The following is an 18695-nucleotide window of genomic DNA, read 5'->3' as shown; positions in this document are numbered from 1 at the left end:
TTGTAGGATATCGTTCAGGCAACATGACATTTCCACCTTGAAGATGATCCACACATTGAGCCATAACACGGCTCATCATTCAAGTGAAGACCCTGGGACTGACGTTGAATCCAAATGGGAGCGCTTGGGATTGATAAATGATGTCTCTGTAGGCAAAAAGCTTATTGAGTCGTGAAGATATGCATCTTTTAAAGTCTCCCTCTTGTACGGCATTCAAAATGTGCCATGGTGTTTCCATTGAGAACCAATGACCATAAATAAATTGAGAGCACTTAGTTTAAAGACACTGCACAGAGTGCCATTTGCCTTTAGGACCAAGAAAGTCTGGAATAAAATCCCAGGGAATTTATGCATTGCAAGATTTCTACTGCCATTTTCTGAAGAAGGTTGTTTATTTCTTGCTGCATGGTGCTGGCTTTGAATGGGTCTGTTGAAATGTTTATAGCTGATTATATTCTGGACAGAGGAGGAGGTATTATGAAACTAATGCAAAGTCCTTCGGAAACCACTTGTTGAGTCAAGTGATTGTCATGGCAAATCTTGTCCCATTCGGCATAAGAGAATTGAAGCCTTCCTCCTATCGGGTTCTGTGGGAAGGGCAATGTAGAGATGTCATTTTTCATGAGATGGAAGCAGTTGTGAAGAGAAACTTTGGCGTAAGCAATCACTACTTCTCTGTCCACTGTGGTTTGCAAGAACTGTGGTTTTGATGTGAGGAACTACAATAGGATGACTTGCCAGAAGTTTGTTTTTGAGTCATGTCCCTTGGTTCTGTTTGTTGATTTCACGAGACGTCCCTGTATAAAAAATGTCTGTGATTCTGCTAGACTGAAAGAAGTAATTTGAAGTTTGTTTCTACCTTTTCTGAGATAAGATCAACAGATGCTGGAGTCTGGTCCGGGTGGTTGATAAGGAAGGAGCAGGAGGGCAGAACACCAAAGGTAAAAGGGGGAAACATCAATGGAGGCTCTGAAGGCAAAGTTATCCCACAACATAGTGGCACAAAAAGTGAAGAAGAAGCCTGAGAGCAAGCATCACCATCTCTGCTTGCATCCAGTGAGGCTGATGTCTCTCAAGTTGCTCGAAACAGAGTGAAGAGTGTCAAGCTCTGCCATTGACCAAACTTTTGGTGTGCCCAGTGATTTCCAAAGTCACTGATTAAACAGAATTACTAATTCCACAATGTCTGGCAACGTACAGGTGAGTTTTCTCTGCTAATACATTTAGTGTCTGAAAACCACAGTTCATTGCATCATCCTTGAACCTCTTACGGACAGCATGGTGAATTATTTTGGTAAAACTTGATCTGCTGTAGTCCAAGTAATGCTATAAAAAATAGCTTTGCACCGACTTTCTGTTCAATAATAAGAGACAGGTGTAGAGCTACAACAAAGCACAGAAACGCATGACTAAGAACGAAGACACTGTAAGCCTTCATGCTGACATGGCCTCGTGTGTGACTGCTTGTCAGATAAGGGAGATAAATCATCAGAGGATTCTCAAGTTACAAAATGTGGGAAATCAATCAGAGACAGCCCTGTCACCTATGTCACCACCACAGGACTCCTCATTGCTGGCTATACCTTTAGGTCTTGCTTTCTTTTGCTGGCTTAAAGCTAATTCCATTGTCGCATTGGGTCATACTCAAATCGACACATGATGCCCAATAGACGTATTTGTGTCCCTTCCTGCTTTTATTCACAAGAATCTGAATATTCCTTTTTATTCTTCTGTACTGGTTATTAACACTTTTTAGGAGGCATATTTTTTCCCTTTTGTCTTCATCATATATCACTTGTTGGATGCCAATTTTTAAGAACTATGTAATCAACAGATTGATCATGTTAACACTTTGCATGCAAAAATATGTGCAGTTTAAAGCATCTGACATACTAAAGTATAGTTAGTCTGGTTCCCAGACTAACCCCACTATATCTAATACGAAATCTGGATCCAAATCAATCACACACGAGTCTCAATAATCTGGATTTTACTGCAACAATCACATTTCTGAGTCTTTGCTTTTATTTCAAAAGCCCATATTTTAAGGGTCATTTTTGTAAGACTAATGGCAAAATTGTACAGGTTGGTAGGTCCGCACAAGGCAAGAACGTTTAAGTACACAGAGTATGGGTATCATATATTAAGTTATCATATTACAGATGGAGGTAGGTAAGTCTCTGCACCTTCACATCTCCTGGGGAGGGGGGATATCTGACAGCATTGTCATACCTTGTGGGCCGAGATAAAGGCTTATCCCCTACGTGAGCCTGAAAATTTTCTACTTGTTCTGGCATCAACAATCTACATAATGCAGCTATATTTATTAGAATGCACAGGCATGATTCCAACTCTGGGCTGGAATCAACTCTCATTTCGACTGCATCAAAACCGAGAGCTGTCTTAAGAATCTTTGGGGAGGGGGATTGCGGGGACATTTTGGCATCCCCCATGAGACTTGTGAGATTATTTTTAAGTAGGACTTCGTGTAGAGAAGAAATAGATATTGCTCTTTTTTGCATCCCTTGAGCCATTTGTTTTATGGACAATAAACCATGTATTCTGTCCACACTGCATATACAAGTGTGTGATCAAGAGCGACTGGTATAAAGCCAGCACGTTTCATTAATGTCTTCTACTACTTCGAATCTCTTCCATTTATCTGCACTGATATATCATTAATGAAAAGCAAATAAACAACCATGTGCATACAGAATAAAAATGAGCTATAATTAGGGCAAAGGCTTAACCCCAACTTTGAAAATTATGTTGCTGTTTGAAACATGATGACAATGAACAGTACGATAATTTAAAAAATGTCAATAAATTCACTGATATTTACAAAGAAGTAAGGAGCATAAAAATACTTTAACTTAATATACCGATGAAAAAGAAAACAATTAGTTATAAAATTTATCCAATTTTACAGAACTGTATGGAGGACTACTCTGCATATTGCAGCAACAGCAAAAGTAAAATCCGATTTAAACCAAGTATAAGGGAAGCCACCTAGTGGGTAGAGAGAGGAGTTATCCAGCAAGAGTTGCTTATCTTTGTCAATATATTGTATAAAGATATATTTTTCTTTATTTCTGAAAGGGTTGGATGCAGATGTAGCAAAGAATGTAATGCATACATGCCACATGCACCTGATAGGTGTAAGCATAATTATTGCTATTAAACGTGGCAAAAAAGCGTAACCTGGGTGTAAAATTAGTAATCTATATATCACATGTCAGAATCACAACATGTATGAAAAAGATTTTTACTACTAACCTGGTTCTGCAGCTGGTCAAAATTCTTATCACAAAGGACAAAATCCATATGGATTAGAAACAGAATACAAATACAAAATAAACCGAAAAATTATTTATATTCAGCAGTCGCTTTAGGTTAAGTTTTGCAGTATGATCATGAACTGGCATTCTGCAATGAGCACGATCATGTACTCAAAGAGTGCTGACTTATATTACTCTCGTACTCTTTTTTTGAAGTTTTAAAGCGGTGTTGATTTGTTCTTTATTCTGATCTGACATGTTCTGAAGTTTGTAAAGATGCATCTGCTTTAATATTTCCATCATATAACATCCACAACTCACGCCACAAAGTATTCCGTATTGCAAATAAGGAATGTATTCTTATGCTTTATTTATGCAGCAGTCATCTTTATAAGAATATTCTCAAATTTATATCAGTGGAATAAAAGAGATGACAACAAAAACGATTTTTTTTTATTGCTTTATTTTAATTTTATTTTTTAATATACAAAAAATGCATAATCCACAAACAGCCAAGTGTAAAATTAATTTGGTGAGAAAATAAATGTAATGATTATGCCAAAAAGCGAAATGGTTGTTGGCATGTATGGCAGTGTGATTAGGTAATGTATTTTTACCAGAGAACTACATTTGTATGTATGTGTGTGTGTGTGTGTGTGGTTTGGATTCTTTAACATAGCTTTAACAATTTTTGAGTCATATCGCTATGATGTCTGCAGTGTGGCAGGTTTTAGCGATGTCATGTCTAGCACTGGGGCATCATGCCGCAGACATGTAGCATGATGTTCCACCCAGTCACATTATCCTGACACCAGGCCATCCAGTCCTAACACTAGTCTCTTAATTATGAGCGCCAAGCGAGGCAACTGTAAGTGCCATTTTTGTAAATTTTTGGTATGACTCAGCCAGGGATCGAACCCACAACCTCCCACATCAGTGGGGGACACTCTAACCACTAGGCCAAGAGAGTGCTTTATGTATGTGTATGTATGTGTGCATGTATATATGTATGTACGTATATATGTATGCATGTATGGATGTATGTATGCAAATACATACGTACGTACATATGTGTGTGTGCATGGATGTATGTATGTGTGTGCATGTATGCATGGATGCAGGTGTGTATGTATGCATGAATGTATGTATGTTTGTACATATGTATGTATATATGTATGTATGTATGTATGTATGTAAGTGTGTATATGTATGTATGTGATATGTTGGAGCATTACATGGCAGTTGATCCTGGTGTATGTTGTCTACAGTTGGACTAAACTTATAAGCGCATATATATGGTATTTAGACCTGCAGAATAGGGAAGTATCCTTCTGTTTCCATAGAAATACTATTATTTGCTGGCTCTTTCAATTTCTGGCTTATATCAACCAATAGTTCCACAAAAATTGGTACTCTACCAAAAGGGTGAATTCAAAGCATATGGGTTTTCTGTGGTGAGAACATCATCCAATATTTGATCTTATGCCTTTTAATATTAATCCATATTATGAGTATGGCCTGCTCTCTTCTTGAACACAAGAGTCATGGATTTATCAAGCAAGAAATGTAATAGACCAAGTTTTAATATCAACATTTATACAAAGCATGATAAATTTATTTTAAATGGCTTCAAAATAAAGAGTGGAAGCAAAAGTGAGATCATTGGATGGATTACTGACTGGCCGATTCTATCTCCATGAACAACTTTTTTTCACAGTAAAACAGCAGATGAGAATAAACTAAAATAAAGATAAGATGGATGAATGCACAAAATTTGTTGACCGCTTCGGTGGCCTAGTGGTTAGAGCATCTGCCTCAGATGTGGGAGGTCACAGGTTCAAACCCTGGTTGAGTCATTATAACCAAAGACATATAAAAATGTACTAGCAGCTGCCTCGCTTGGCACTTGGCATCAAGAGGATAAGTGTTATGACTAGTCAGCCTGGTGTCAGAATAATGTGATAGGGTGGGACATTATGCTATGTGTCTGCAGCATGATGCCCCAGTGCATGACATAACTACAAACTGACTGCAGACATCGTAGCAATATGACTGAAAAGTTTTTAGAGCTACATTAAAAATCCAAAACACACACACATACACACACACATATATATGAGCTCTGATTTGGCACCAAGGTTCCAGGAACACTTAAACCATGGTCCTCAGAACACTTACACCAAGGTCACCTAGAACACTTTCATCAGTCTTCATGCCACTTACACCAACGTCCCCAGAACATTTTCATCAAAGTATTCATGCCACTTTCACCAGGGTCCTTAGAACACTTACAACAAGGTCCCCAGAACACTTTCACCAGTCTCCATGTCACTTACACCAAGGTACCCAGAACATTTTCACCAAAGTATTCATGCCACTTTCACAAAGGTCCTGAGAACACTTACACCAAGGTCCCCAGAACAATTACACCAATGTCCCCAGAACACTTATGCCAAGGTCCCTATAAAATCTACAAGGTCCTCAGAAGACTTACACCAAGGCCCCTATTACATCTACAAGAAGGTCCCCAGAAAACTTACACCAAGCTGTCCTTTCTCCATAGAAGACTGTGTAAGCTTCAGTAGGGCTGGCAAGACCTAAAAAGAAAACATTATATTTATATATCTATATATCTATCTATATAGTTACATGTTTAGGCTCTCATAAACAGTAACAAGAAACAAGTAAAGACAACAAGCTTTGTAAAAATTAACTAATAATTTATTTCCCTAGAAAAACAAGGTAAAATGAGGAAAAGAACTTACGGTTTTAAGAAACAATTCCAAAAATAATCCAAGAATAATCCAAGAATTAAAAATTAGAAGTCCTAGTAATAAAATATTCTAATGAATTTGAGTTCGAGTCCCATTCGAGTCCCAAAAAAAATCCAAAATGGAAGGTGATGACGTATACTGTAGCCGGTATAGTACTGATGTGTCAACAGTTCTTTGTTGATCCACAAACAATAATATTCTGATGTTTAAATTCTGAATAAAATTTCAATAAATGTCTTTGTCCAAGAATTCTGTATGAGAACCAAAATACTGCCAGGGAAAAAAATGAATCTCTTAGACTCCAAATAATTTGAATAAAAATTAAAATTAACTCCAACTGGTCAAAGTGTTTAAAAGCCCAACTAAAATTATTTCTCAATATATCACCAATAAATCTGACTACTGCACTATTCCGGTTAACCAGAATTTCTAAATAGAGGCTATTCACATGTGTAAAGTCACGTACACCCAGTACAACCTCAATACCACCCTATAAATCCACACTAAGAATGAATAAAAAAAGAAATAAAAAGAAGTTGTTTACTTCAACTCTTACTAATTTTGTATCAAGGTCAGGAACTAGGTCAGCATTAAGATACAAAGTTCTAATAATAGGTGTTTACAAAAAAACAGTCAGGTCAAACTAATTTCTGGAAAAATGTAAAATTCCAGTAAACAAAATTACATTACTATAACATGTAATGGAATAAAAAATTTAAAACTAACAAACAAACAATTAAATCAAATCAAATATAAATTAAATCAAATATACATAAACACACACACACACACACACACACACACACACATATATAGTTGACACAGACACAATAAAGAAACGTTATCAACAATATAAATGTTCCAAGACATGACACGATTTCATTTTCCACAAGCACCATAACAAGGAGAAAGGAAACTGACTTCTTGCAGATGGTTTATCAAAATGTTTTACTGATTCTATTATCATATTTTGTAAAAATGGACAAGGTTCTGGTAAATATGATGTATTGATAGTTACATTATTTTCTCATTCATCCTCATTTTCATATGAATGGTTTTCCTAAATGCCAAATAAAAGCATTCAAATGTCAGTCAGTTTGCTTACAGGAAATTAAGGTAACTTAAAATCTGAGTCAAAATCTATCAGATACTTTTCAAGTTATCAATGTTAAAAGATATGACATATTTTCTTTCACATTTTTAAAAATAATATGGGTAAGACAACAATGCTTATAGGTGTAAATGGCTTAGTTTCCTGCTTTTAAACATTTACAAAATCGGTAACTGTGTAAACAAATATGTATGTAGTACCGATAAATATTGTCTTTTCATCATGTACATATATACTGTACAGTAGTCCCCCTCTTATAAGGCCACCCCTATTGCAGCAGGGAAGTGGCCTTATAATGAGGGAGGCCTTTTGAAAGGGGATGACAAATGCGAATAGTAAATACATATGAAGAAAGTCACAAATACATTTAATTCTAAAACATCTAATATTTTCATTTAAAAATCACGTACATGTTGTGAAATAAATGTAAAACAAATTGTTTCATTTTCAAAAGAATGTTATGAATAACCATTGATATAGTTTTAAAACTGTGTGTGTGATTTGGATTTTTAACGTAGCTTTAACAATTTTTCAGTCATATCGCTACGATGTCTGCAGTGTGGCAGTTTATAGTGATGTCCCACTCAGTCACATATCCTGACACAAGTCCAACCAGTCCTAACACTAACCTCGTAATGCTGTGTGCCAAGTGAGGAAGCTGTTAGTACCATTTTTGTAAGTCTCTGTTATGACTTGGCCGGGGATCAAGCCCATGACCTCCCGCATCCGCTCTAACCAAAAGGCAACCAAAGCAGTTTAAAACTGTCTTTATAATTATGTTACAGATCACATCATCTGTCCCTTTGTTGGTAACAGTATAAAAAACAAACAAGTCTCATCACAATAAAAAATATCCTTGCTGTCATATTCCCTGCATATATCATTTAGTCTTTTGTTACAATCTTCAACAACTTCATTATTATCATCAGCTGATTCTCCACTAAGGACAGAACACTTAATATTGTGTCAGACTTGAAATATGTGCAACCATCTGTTACTTGCGGTAAAGTCGTCATATCCCATTTAAACTGACAAAATTGCTGCTTTTTCTTGGATCATTCAATCGGAAAGTGGAATTTTCTTAGCATGTGCAGTGCAAAACCATTCAAAAACCTTGTCATTCAAATCAGGATAAAAACATCTCCTGGCTCAAATAATCTTCCTTTCTCCATCCATTCCACCTTCCCATTTCTGCAGAATTGTTTCCTTATGTTTCACGATAATGTTTATCTGAGTCTTTCCATTTCCTTATCTTTCACGATATTGTTTATCTGAGTCTTTCCGACATCACAGTCTTCTGCAAGGATCCTTGACCCCCCCCTTCAGTCAGTTGAATTACTTTCACTTTCTCTTCTATACTGAGAATTTTTCTTTTCCTCAATGACATGTTGATCCTTTTGCAGTAAGTTATTCAAGTTGCCAACTACAAGACTGATAAAATAATTTTTTATGCATTTAAACAAACTGCATAGCTGCCAACCTTCACGGCTCGCAATTAGTGAAAATAGGGATAAAAATTAGTGAATCTGGACATGAATTAGTGAAAAATACCATGACAATAACTCCATCCACTCTGACCATCAATATTACACTACTGCAGAATATCAAGATCGCAATATAAAACTAAAACACTACATATATGCAGAAACATATATTTCTGTTTATTATGGTATTCATAAACTTCACTTGTTCTTGTGATTATTTATCAAGACATGATACTGTGGTAGACTTGAACTTCCTTAACTGCTTGATCGTAAATTTGTTTTCAAAACAGTTTAGACTTCTTGCCTGCTGGTTGATCTTGGTGACTAAAATTGCTGACAAATTTTCTGCACCTAAGGAGGCCCTAAAGTCTGCCTTATTTTTCCTCACTAGAGAAAATACTCTTTCGCTGTCACTTGCTGTGAGGAATGCACAGGAGCTGCAGCACATTTGGTTCTTCCACAGGAAAATTTGGAAGTGATCTTCGTGTCCGGGAACATTTGTTGGAACAAATGTTTAGCATGGTCTACAGCTGATAAAGATAGATTGTATTCAACAAGAAAACTCACAAATAATGCTTCAACATTGGTAGCTTGCAGGTCTTCAGCCAATGGCTTAAAATATTCCAGAGCTGAAATCTGCAAATTCTTAATTTTACCAACTTCTACTTGTTTTTTGCAACCAATGTGCTTCCTCACATCGTCTCTGCCATTATGCCCAAAACTAAAATTTGTGGCACACTGTGTGCAAAAAGCATGATGTATATCAATATTTATTGGCAGAATGCACAGTTAATATTTGGTATATTCCAAATTAAACTTTTTTTCCTGCGAGCAATACATTTCTTTTTTCATTGGTGTTGATGCCATTTTCAAGCTCTTTCATGCGATGCTGAACAGTAATTCAAGTCAGTGTTGTTGACACATGCGCGGAGCAAGATTCCAGTTAGGCCCCAGTTTCTCTCAAAAAGCATTTGTAAAACTACTCTTATACATATAGATTAAAATAAACTAAAATGCTTGCTACCAGGCCAACTGTACCAATCGACAGTAGTTCTACTAATATCGCGACCAGCAGTACCAGACCATTTTGGCAATTGCCAATATCATGACTAGCGCTTAAAGGGAAATTGGTTATTTTTATTAAAGATTTAAAATAATTGAGAATTGGACAATTCGTGAAATTTTTGCTTGTGGCGTGAATCTGTGAATTGCTGAAAAAGTCATGAAATTCACGCCAAAATCGTGAGGGTTGGCAGCTATGCAACTGCTGTGTGTTTTTATACATTTCTTTACACTAAGTGAGAGAATCCAAAACGGTTTATTTATGTACCATTAATATTATGCAGATTTGACCTCGCGGCCGTTAGGGTTTGTAATCTTGACAATTATTGTCTGTAGTAATAACCACTAATTATCAAAGTGAACTAGCTCAACATCTTACTAAGGGAAGCCATAAAGGCTATCAAACCATTTTCCTGCTGACTTTTGTATTGTACATCGATACTGCCACTTCTCAGCTGTTACTACTTTTCAATAATTGTAATCTTAATAATTATCAGAGTGATTAAACTGGACATGATAACACAGCATGGCTAAATGTACTTACCCTTTTATATGGATTAAAATTTGAGTCTTTCTTGGCTTTATGAAATAAATGTGGCTTCTCGTGAGGCGTAAATGTATAATACTAACCATAGTGGTACGTGAACTTTAGTCAACACTTCTTTCAATAACGAAAACCTGACATTGGGAAACAGAAATTGGATTACTTAACACAAAGTAGAATAAAATACTGGTTCTGGATACATATTAAATTAAAGTGTGGCCACTTGTGAGAGGTAAATTTTATATTATTGCACTAATATGCTGGCTGCTGGTTGCGTTAGCCGGGTGGCCTTTCATGAGGGGTACTTTTGAACATAAACTCGTCGGTGCCAATGGATTCTGGCCATAGGTAGCAGGGGGCCACTTGTCAGGGGGGCTGTTCAAGAAGGGGACTACTGTATTACCAAACAATATCATGCAATATCGATGTTTCATCATGTATATAATACTGAATTACAAATTAATATCACGTGGATGTCTGACCTAAATTGTCAGATCTATTCAGAAAAGACATCTTATACTGAAATCATGTCAGATATATTCAAGAAAGACATCTTATCATGAAATCATGTTAGATATATAACAAGGACCAAATACATGTCTTATAATGAAATCATGTCAGATATATTCAGCAAAGACGTTTCTTACAAATTAATCATGTCATATGCATTCAGCAAAGACATGTCTTACAAATTAATCATGTCATATGTATTCAGCAAAGACATTTCTTACAAATTAATCATGTCATGTATTCAGCAAAGACATGTCTTACAAATTAATCATGTCATATGTATTCAACAAAGACATGTCTTATAATGAAATCATGTCAGATGTATTAAAAAAAGACATGTCTTATAATGAAATCATGTCAGATGTATTCAAAGACATGCTTATAATGAAATTCACGTCAGAAGTATTCAACAAAGACATGTCTTATAAATGAAATCATATCAGATGTATTCAACAAAGACATGTCTTATAAATGAAATCATGTCAGAAGTATTCAAGACATGTCTTATAAATGAAATCATGTCAGATATAATCAACAAAAATAACTTATAATGAAATCATGTCAAATATATTCAATATAGACAAGTTTTATAAATGAAATGTCAGATATATCCAGCAAAGATATGTCTCATAAATGAAATCATGTTAAATTTATTCAACAAAGACATCATGAATGAAATCATGTCCGATGTATTAAGACATTTATAAATGAAATCCTGTCATAATAAGAGTTTAAAGACATACAACAAATGTAACAATCACAAGTAGAGTGAGATGAGGCATGTGCATTGACAATGGCTAACATATAAATACCCGTCAGCTGCAAGTCAGAACCAGTGAAGGATTAAATTTCAAATTAGATCAATTAAAATGGTATCATTCAGTTATTGCATGCTTCATACATATCTAGAAATTTGCAATTAACTCCAGATGTAAATGTGGGACATTGTCAGTTTCTGTTCCTACATGCCAGCCTGTATTACATAACACTGTGCAATACCTCTGTCCTATCAAAAGTTGTCTCCCCTTCTAATGGTTATAATGTAATTAGTTAAAGAGTGCCATGTGCATGTAATGATGGAACTATTACCTGTAAAGGATACAGGTAATGTCAGGGATTGTGCTACCAGGCAAAGTGGGTGACTTACTGGATATAGATATGCCAGGGATACAGGTATGCCTGGGGCCTATGATGGAACTATTACCTGTAATGGATACAGGTAATGTCAAGGATTGTGCTGCCAGGCAAAGTGGGTGACTTACTGGATATAGATATGCCAGGGATACAGGTATGTCTGGGGCCTATGATGGAACTATTAACTGTAATGGATACAGGTATGTCAGGGTTTGAGCTACGATGGGAAAGTGGGTGACTAAGTCACCAAGAAAATGTGACCCTAACATCACCTTCTCCTATTAGGAAAGTGAAAACAACTTCGCCCTGTGATTTTTTTTTCATGTAAATTGAGTGGCAGTAGTTTATGGCATCTAAAATGCTCTCTTAACCCAGCTGAGTAAGCCCTAGTTAAAATACTTCATGCAGTTGTTGATATCAACTATGCTGACAAAGCAAACTATTTTGCACAATTACAGGCGTGTGTTTCAACAGCAAGTTGGCCATTAACCCTTTCCCCTCAAATTATTATTGCCATCACTGCCAGATTTCTGCCAGTTATCATTCGATGATGAAAACACACCATGTCGAGTTTATAAATTGGAAATGAGTAAAGAACAATCTGTGTTTAGGAAAAGAATGGATGAAAAAACTAAATATATTTACTTAAGATTTTTACTTGCTTGATTTTCTTTGTAAAATCACTGTGAAACCATTAGTGAATTGGCATGATAATAATGGCCGACATCAGTGTGTCTAGGAATTACTTATTCAGAAGACTGTTTTTGCAATTCACTGGGCACATAAAATAAGGAAAATATACAATTCCTTGAAATCAGAAGTCTATTAATATTATGTGAAAGAAGATTTAGCCAAAAATTTATTTTAAAAAATTAGAAACATAATAAATAAAATTAATAAGGACTTTTTTTTCAAGGGATGACTCAATTAGTTTATTTTCAGAGGATGACTCAATTAGTTACAAATGAGAAACTACCCAAAGGCCCCCTGTTATGCACATATAAGACACAAGATAATATGTTCAGGCACACACAAACACACATATATATATATATATATATATATATATATATATATATACACACACACACACACACACACACACATGCATAGACAAATACACAGTATATAAACAACTATTCATATAAATGCTACATTGCTGCAGAAATAAAAATGAAGCACAAGAGGTGCAACATGTACTTTAATAAGTACACCATTCTTTATGATTTCCTCCATCTAATACAAATGCTATATATAGGAATAGATGCTTGGATTTGATTTAATATCATGCTGCACTTGAAAACTGAAAGCTAAATGGGACAATGATTTACTTGTGGAATTTAAACAATTATTTAAGATCCAAGTTGTACTCTTTATTACAAAATGGAAAAAAAAGCAGTGCTTCAAATAATATCTAACCACTATAGAGCATTGTTACAAGTACTTAGACAAATATTAAAAGCATAAGTTTGTAATTCTATCAATGGATTGCTGCAATGAAGCCAGAAAGTGTGAGTTGTCTTTAATATTAAGAAAATCTCTACAAACAGATGCACCCACATGGAAGTATAATTAATCAACTGCCACTAAAACAAGTAATTTAATTTTTCCAATTTTCAAAACTTTACTAAAAGGTGAAAACACCTGTAACATCAGTGGTTGGAATGGATAAACAACACTCAGTATGGTGTGAAGACACCGGAGTATGTGCTCTCATGTACATGATAATGGGGGGGGGGTGGGGGATGTAAACTAGTTTTTAAATGTTTTCAACTGCAACCTACTAGTGAAGTTTTAGGAATTTAACCCTCCCCATACATCTTATTTAAGTTGACTAAGAATTTGTAATTAGAATACTGTAATCTAGGTACTTCTGTCAGTTCAAATGAATTCCAATGTATAGTTTCTGCCCTGCTATTTCTAAGTCATACGGCCAAAATACAATGCATTCTCTAACAACATTCAAACATAAAACACTTTCAAGTATGAATACACTGCAGGTGAATATATATATATATATATATATATATATATATATATATATATATATATATATATATATATATATATACACACACACACACACACACACAACTCCATTTAGCATTTTTCACTACTGCGTATTTTGTCCAGAAAGGAGAAGTCACTTCTCTATAAAATTCAAGTCTAGCTTGATATATGGTATTCCACAGCAAAAACTATTTTATGTTGACTTACACATTCAGTTTTGACTCTGTTAAGTTCATATATCTACTAAGACTTTTTCCACTAGGCGAAGTCTAAAAATACATGAACAAGTTTGGGCAATATATTACAATTATTCAATGAAAGCAAATGAACACATGAACAGCATTTATTTTAAGCTTAAGGTGGAAAAAGTCAGGATGAAAATTTTGTAACCAATTAGGGTGGAGAGAGTTCTTGTAATTTATAACTTTCATTCAAAGACTTAACTTTTGTCAAGAAAGGTTTGCTGTTCTTTTTTTTAAAAAAGTTTTTTGAAAAATGGACTCCTCAAAAGACAAAAGCTTGATTCAAATTTTGTATGAAATATACCTTCATCCAAAGCAAACCCTACATTCAGCTTCTTAAACTCTTCATGGTCTACAAACAGCCCCATACCAAGGGCGCCTCCTATCTCTTCATCTGAAATAGAAATGATTTATTTCCATTATGAAGCATGATGGGAAGGATGAAATATAAAAAATTATATTATCACAGCGGGTATCAGCGTCGTTTCTAGAGCAAGCAATTACAAATATCCATCTTAAATTGTATGAATTCCCACTTAAAATAACTGATGATTTTCTGCGAGACTAAAGAAACCTGTAACATTTATGAATATTCAATACCTTAATCGGATCATGTAAGTGCTTGATTTTTTATATCAACAGTTAAAATCAAGAGCTATGCGACAATCTGCAACTTGCAATGAGACACTTTCACTGATTATCTCATTATTAAAAGCAATTTTAATTGTGCATACAATGCAGCGTCAGTGTTATAACACCAATGCAGTGTCAGTGTTATAACACCAATGCAGTGTCAGTGTTATAACACACTACTGTTGCTGCTTTGATGATAATGAAGAAAAACAGTAAATTTTAACTTTCTTCATTAAAAGTTAGGTTGTTGTCGTTATGGGATTTAATACCATTTTTCAGCACAAGACAGGCTATACATGGGGGCCAGAAGAGCTGGCTTTGAAAGAACCACAACGGGAAGCTACTGTCAAGCTTTCTCACATACCCACATTGGCTGAGCTTGAGACTTGAACCAACCTAGCATTAAAAGTTACATATCATACATATTTGTTTAAATGTATAATTTCCATTAAAAAAATGCCCCATCCACCCATGATAGTAAATGTGGAAAAAGTTTCATTACAAATATGCCAGAGTGAGAATTTGGCCCTCTTTGGAACATCTTCGAGAAATCACTGTAGATATACACAAAACTAAAAATGACCATTTCTTACTTCACTTTGTTCAAATAAAAACTGAACTATACATCTGCTAGTTAAGATCACATCATCAACTATGGCAGATGATCACATGACCAACTACAGGTGGTTGTGACATGAAGAATTTGCATAGGAACAAAATGAAAGAAGCAAGACAAAACTTGCTTACAAATATTCTACAATTAACTTTTTCTATATTTATTTCAGTTCCAATTATATTTTTATTTATGTTAAATTTAATGCTTTTTTGGAATTGTATACATTTAATTAATGCAAGCATTCATGAAGACAGATTAAAAAATAATAGTTTTCTCTATTTATTTCTATCAAAAATGGAAAAACTTACTTTCATAAGTGCATTCCAAATCAACGAAAATGAAAGGAAACCTTGAATGGAAGCAATAAATGCAAAATCATGTTGCATTTCTGAGACTGAAACAAAACACATGATCATTTAAAATGCTAATGGAACTTAAATGAAATACCAAATGAATACATATGAGATACACATTTTGTATTTTTTTTAAAAAACCACTTCAGGGTAACTTGTTAAAATTCAGTTTGAACATAGTGAAAATCTAACTTGAGCTAGCTCTTTTCAATGTAAAATATCGTGTAAACTTGGTGTCAAACCATGAAGTATTTCAAAAGTTACTGAATGGAAACAAAATATATATGATGTATGGGATGGGTTGGGTCACTACAGATGGGATGTGATGTGACAGGACGGATAAGATATGATGGGATGGGACATGACAGATGGGACAGGACAGATGGGACAGGACAGATGCATATTTGCAATTCTATATGCTCCTTATAAGTAAGGCAAACAAGCACAATACCTGGTACAAATGACAAATGAATCGTTCTTTTCAATTTTTTCCCTTCATTTTTAAGTCTTCTGATAGCTTCCAGATACCTGAAAGAAGGAGAAAGGAACATTATTACGCTACCATTTTTGGCAATGTGATGTTTGGCAAACTCCCGACTTAAGTCATCACATTAGTGGCTCATATTGCTACATTTTTTTCTAATGAACACAAAGATTTTCAAGATGGCTGCTATATTGGCCATACTGGATATCAGATTTGACCATTTTCGTTAGCGACCAACCAGACATCTTAAGTCTTACAGTAAAATCCCCATGTTAATATGATCATCCAGGATGAAGGAATAGCCATGACAAGAATTTCCAGATGTCTACCATAGTCACCATACAGTACCGCACATCAGCAACATTTTCATTTAAGACCAACTGGACATTATAAGAAGTCTATTATTAAAATAAAAAACATGTTGATAATGACAATCCATTCAAGAAAAGTAGCAATAAAAATTTTTTCAAGATGGTTGCTGAGGTAGCCATATCAGACATCAGATCAATGCCCTTTTCATTCAGACATCACAAGAACTCTTACTGTGAAAATCTCATGCTAATCTGACTATCCATGTACAGGAGTAGCAATAAAAATATTTTCAAGATGGTTGCTGAGGCAGCCATATCAGACATCAGATCAATGCTCATTCAGACATCACAAGAACTCTTACTGTGAAAATCTTATGTTGATCTGACAATCCATGTACAGGAGTAGTAATAACAAGATTTTCAAGACAGCCACTGTGGTGGCCATATTGGATGTCAAATTTTCTCCATTATCTTTTGGTGCAAACCAGATGGCATAAGAAGTCTTGTAGTGAAAATCCTGTGAAAACATGACATTCATTCAGTGCTAATAAGATTTTCATGATGGCTGTTGTAGCAGCCATACTTAATGTCTGAGCATCACCATTTTCTTTCATGACCTACTAGAATAACTTGGTCAAAGATATAGGCATATTTAATTAGCATGTAAATAACACTGCAAATCCATGTGCTTCTTGTGCCAATGGATATTGTAATTAAAACAAGAATGATACATTTATGTAGAGATGTCTATTGATAATGGAATACAGTCGTGCCCTTGTATGTGAGGAAGATCACAATGATCAGGTAAATGAACAATACATATTACAATCACCCTGAAACCTTCCACTCTCTCTAAAAAGAAATGAGAGAAAATTATGCTAAATTTGGTGACTGCAATTTCCCAATTAATCTGGAATAGAATACAGTGATAACATCAATATTCATGAAACCAGAAGTTACTAGCAAATTTGATGTAGCCAATATGTTAAACTGGCTTTGTCGTTTACTCCGCATCGACTTAAATTTGAATAAAGGATGGAAAATGTAAACAAATTAGTGAATTCAATGTATGCTCCCATATCAACTTATCGGCTGGAACGTACAGCAATTAAAAATCCAGAAATAGATAATTTTTAGGTCTAAGTGAAGCAACAATTTCAGTGTGCTTGTTTTTAAGAATACATATCGCACAAACGCATCAAATCAGGTTGTTGTTATCCATCTTTTCCATCACAGAATGACCATGACCTTAAACATTTTGCCTCATCTTTAAAGGATATTTTTAACCCATAACCTAGACTGAAATTTTCATTATTTACACTGTTTCAAAGATTAAAATAATGAACATAATGAAAATACCCAATGAACATAATGAAAACACCCAATGAACATAATTAAAACACCCAATGAACATTATGAAAACACCCAATGAACATAATGAAAACACCCAATGAACATAATGAAAATACCCAATGAACATAATGAAAACACCCAATGAACATAATGAAAACACCCAATGAACATAATGAAAACACCCAATGAACATTATGAAAATACTCAGCAAGCATACCAATAATACTCAATGAACATTATGAAAATACTCAACTACCAAAACAAAACTACTCTATATATGCAATGGAAATACCCAATGAATATAAAAAATACACAATAAATATAATGAAAATGTTCAACAAATACAACAAAAATACTCAGAGAAAAAATACACAAAATATAAAATCATTATTTTGGCATTCAAAAACATAAAGCCATGTGCACCTACTTGAGAATGGGGAAGTCATGACAACTCAGCAGAGTATCACACTCATAATCCAAGGGTCATGGCTTCCATTTACAGCCACACTCATAATCCAAAGGTCATGGCTTCCATACACGCCTAGACTCATAATCCAAAGGTCATGTCTACAATATACACCCAGACTCGTAGTCCAAGGATCATGGCTATAATACATACCCCAACTCATAATCCAAAGGTCATGGCTTCCATACACTCCCAGACTCATAATCCAAGGATCATGGCTTTGATACACACCCATACTCATAATCCAAAAAGTAATGGCTTTCATACACACCCAGACTCATAATCCAAGGGTCATGGCTTTGATACATACCCAGACTCATAATCCAAGGG

At 34.8% G+C, this 18695-nt stretch overlaps 1 protein-coding gene across 1 annotated transcript in view; it reads right to left on the bottom strand.

Moving 5' to 3' along the window:
* Window positions 1–18695, bottom strand: part of LOC149804066 (aminoacylase-1-like) — a 106021-nt gene that overhangs the window by 39670 nt on the left and 47656 nt on the right. Inside the window, exons 6-8 of the mRNA XM_089953934.1 lie at window positions 16203–16279; window positions 14454–14543; window positions 5819–5875 (exon numbers count right to left, since the gene is read on the bottom strand). Of these exons, the coding sequence (XP_089810060.1) occupies window positions 5819–5875; window positions 14454–14543; window positions 16203–16279 (224 nt within the window). The remainder of the gene's footprint in view (window positions 1–5818; window positions 5876–14453; window positions 14544–16202; window positions 16280–18695) is intronic.

The sequence above is a fragment of the Sinohyriopsis cumingii genome, chromosome 3, assembly GCF_028554795.1.
Source record: "Sinohyriopsis cumingii isolate HCF-2022 chromosome 3, ASM2855479v2, whole genome shotgun sequence".
NCBI lineage: Eukaryota > Metazoa > Mollusca > Bivalvia > Unionida > Unionidae > Sinohyriopsis > Sinohyriopsis cumingii.
Note: the sequence above shows the minus strand (reverse complement) of the source record. Positions and strands in the feature narration are given on the sequence as shown.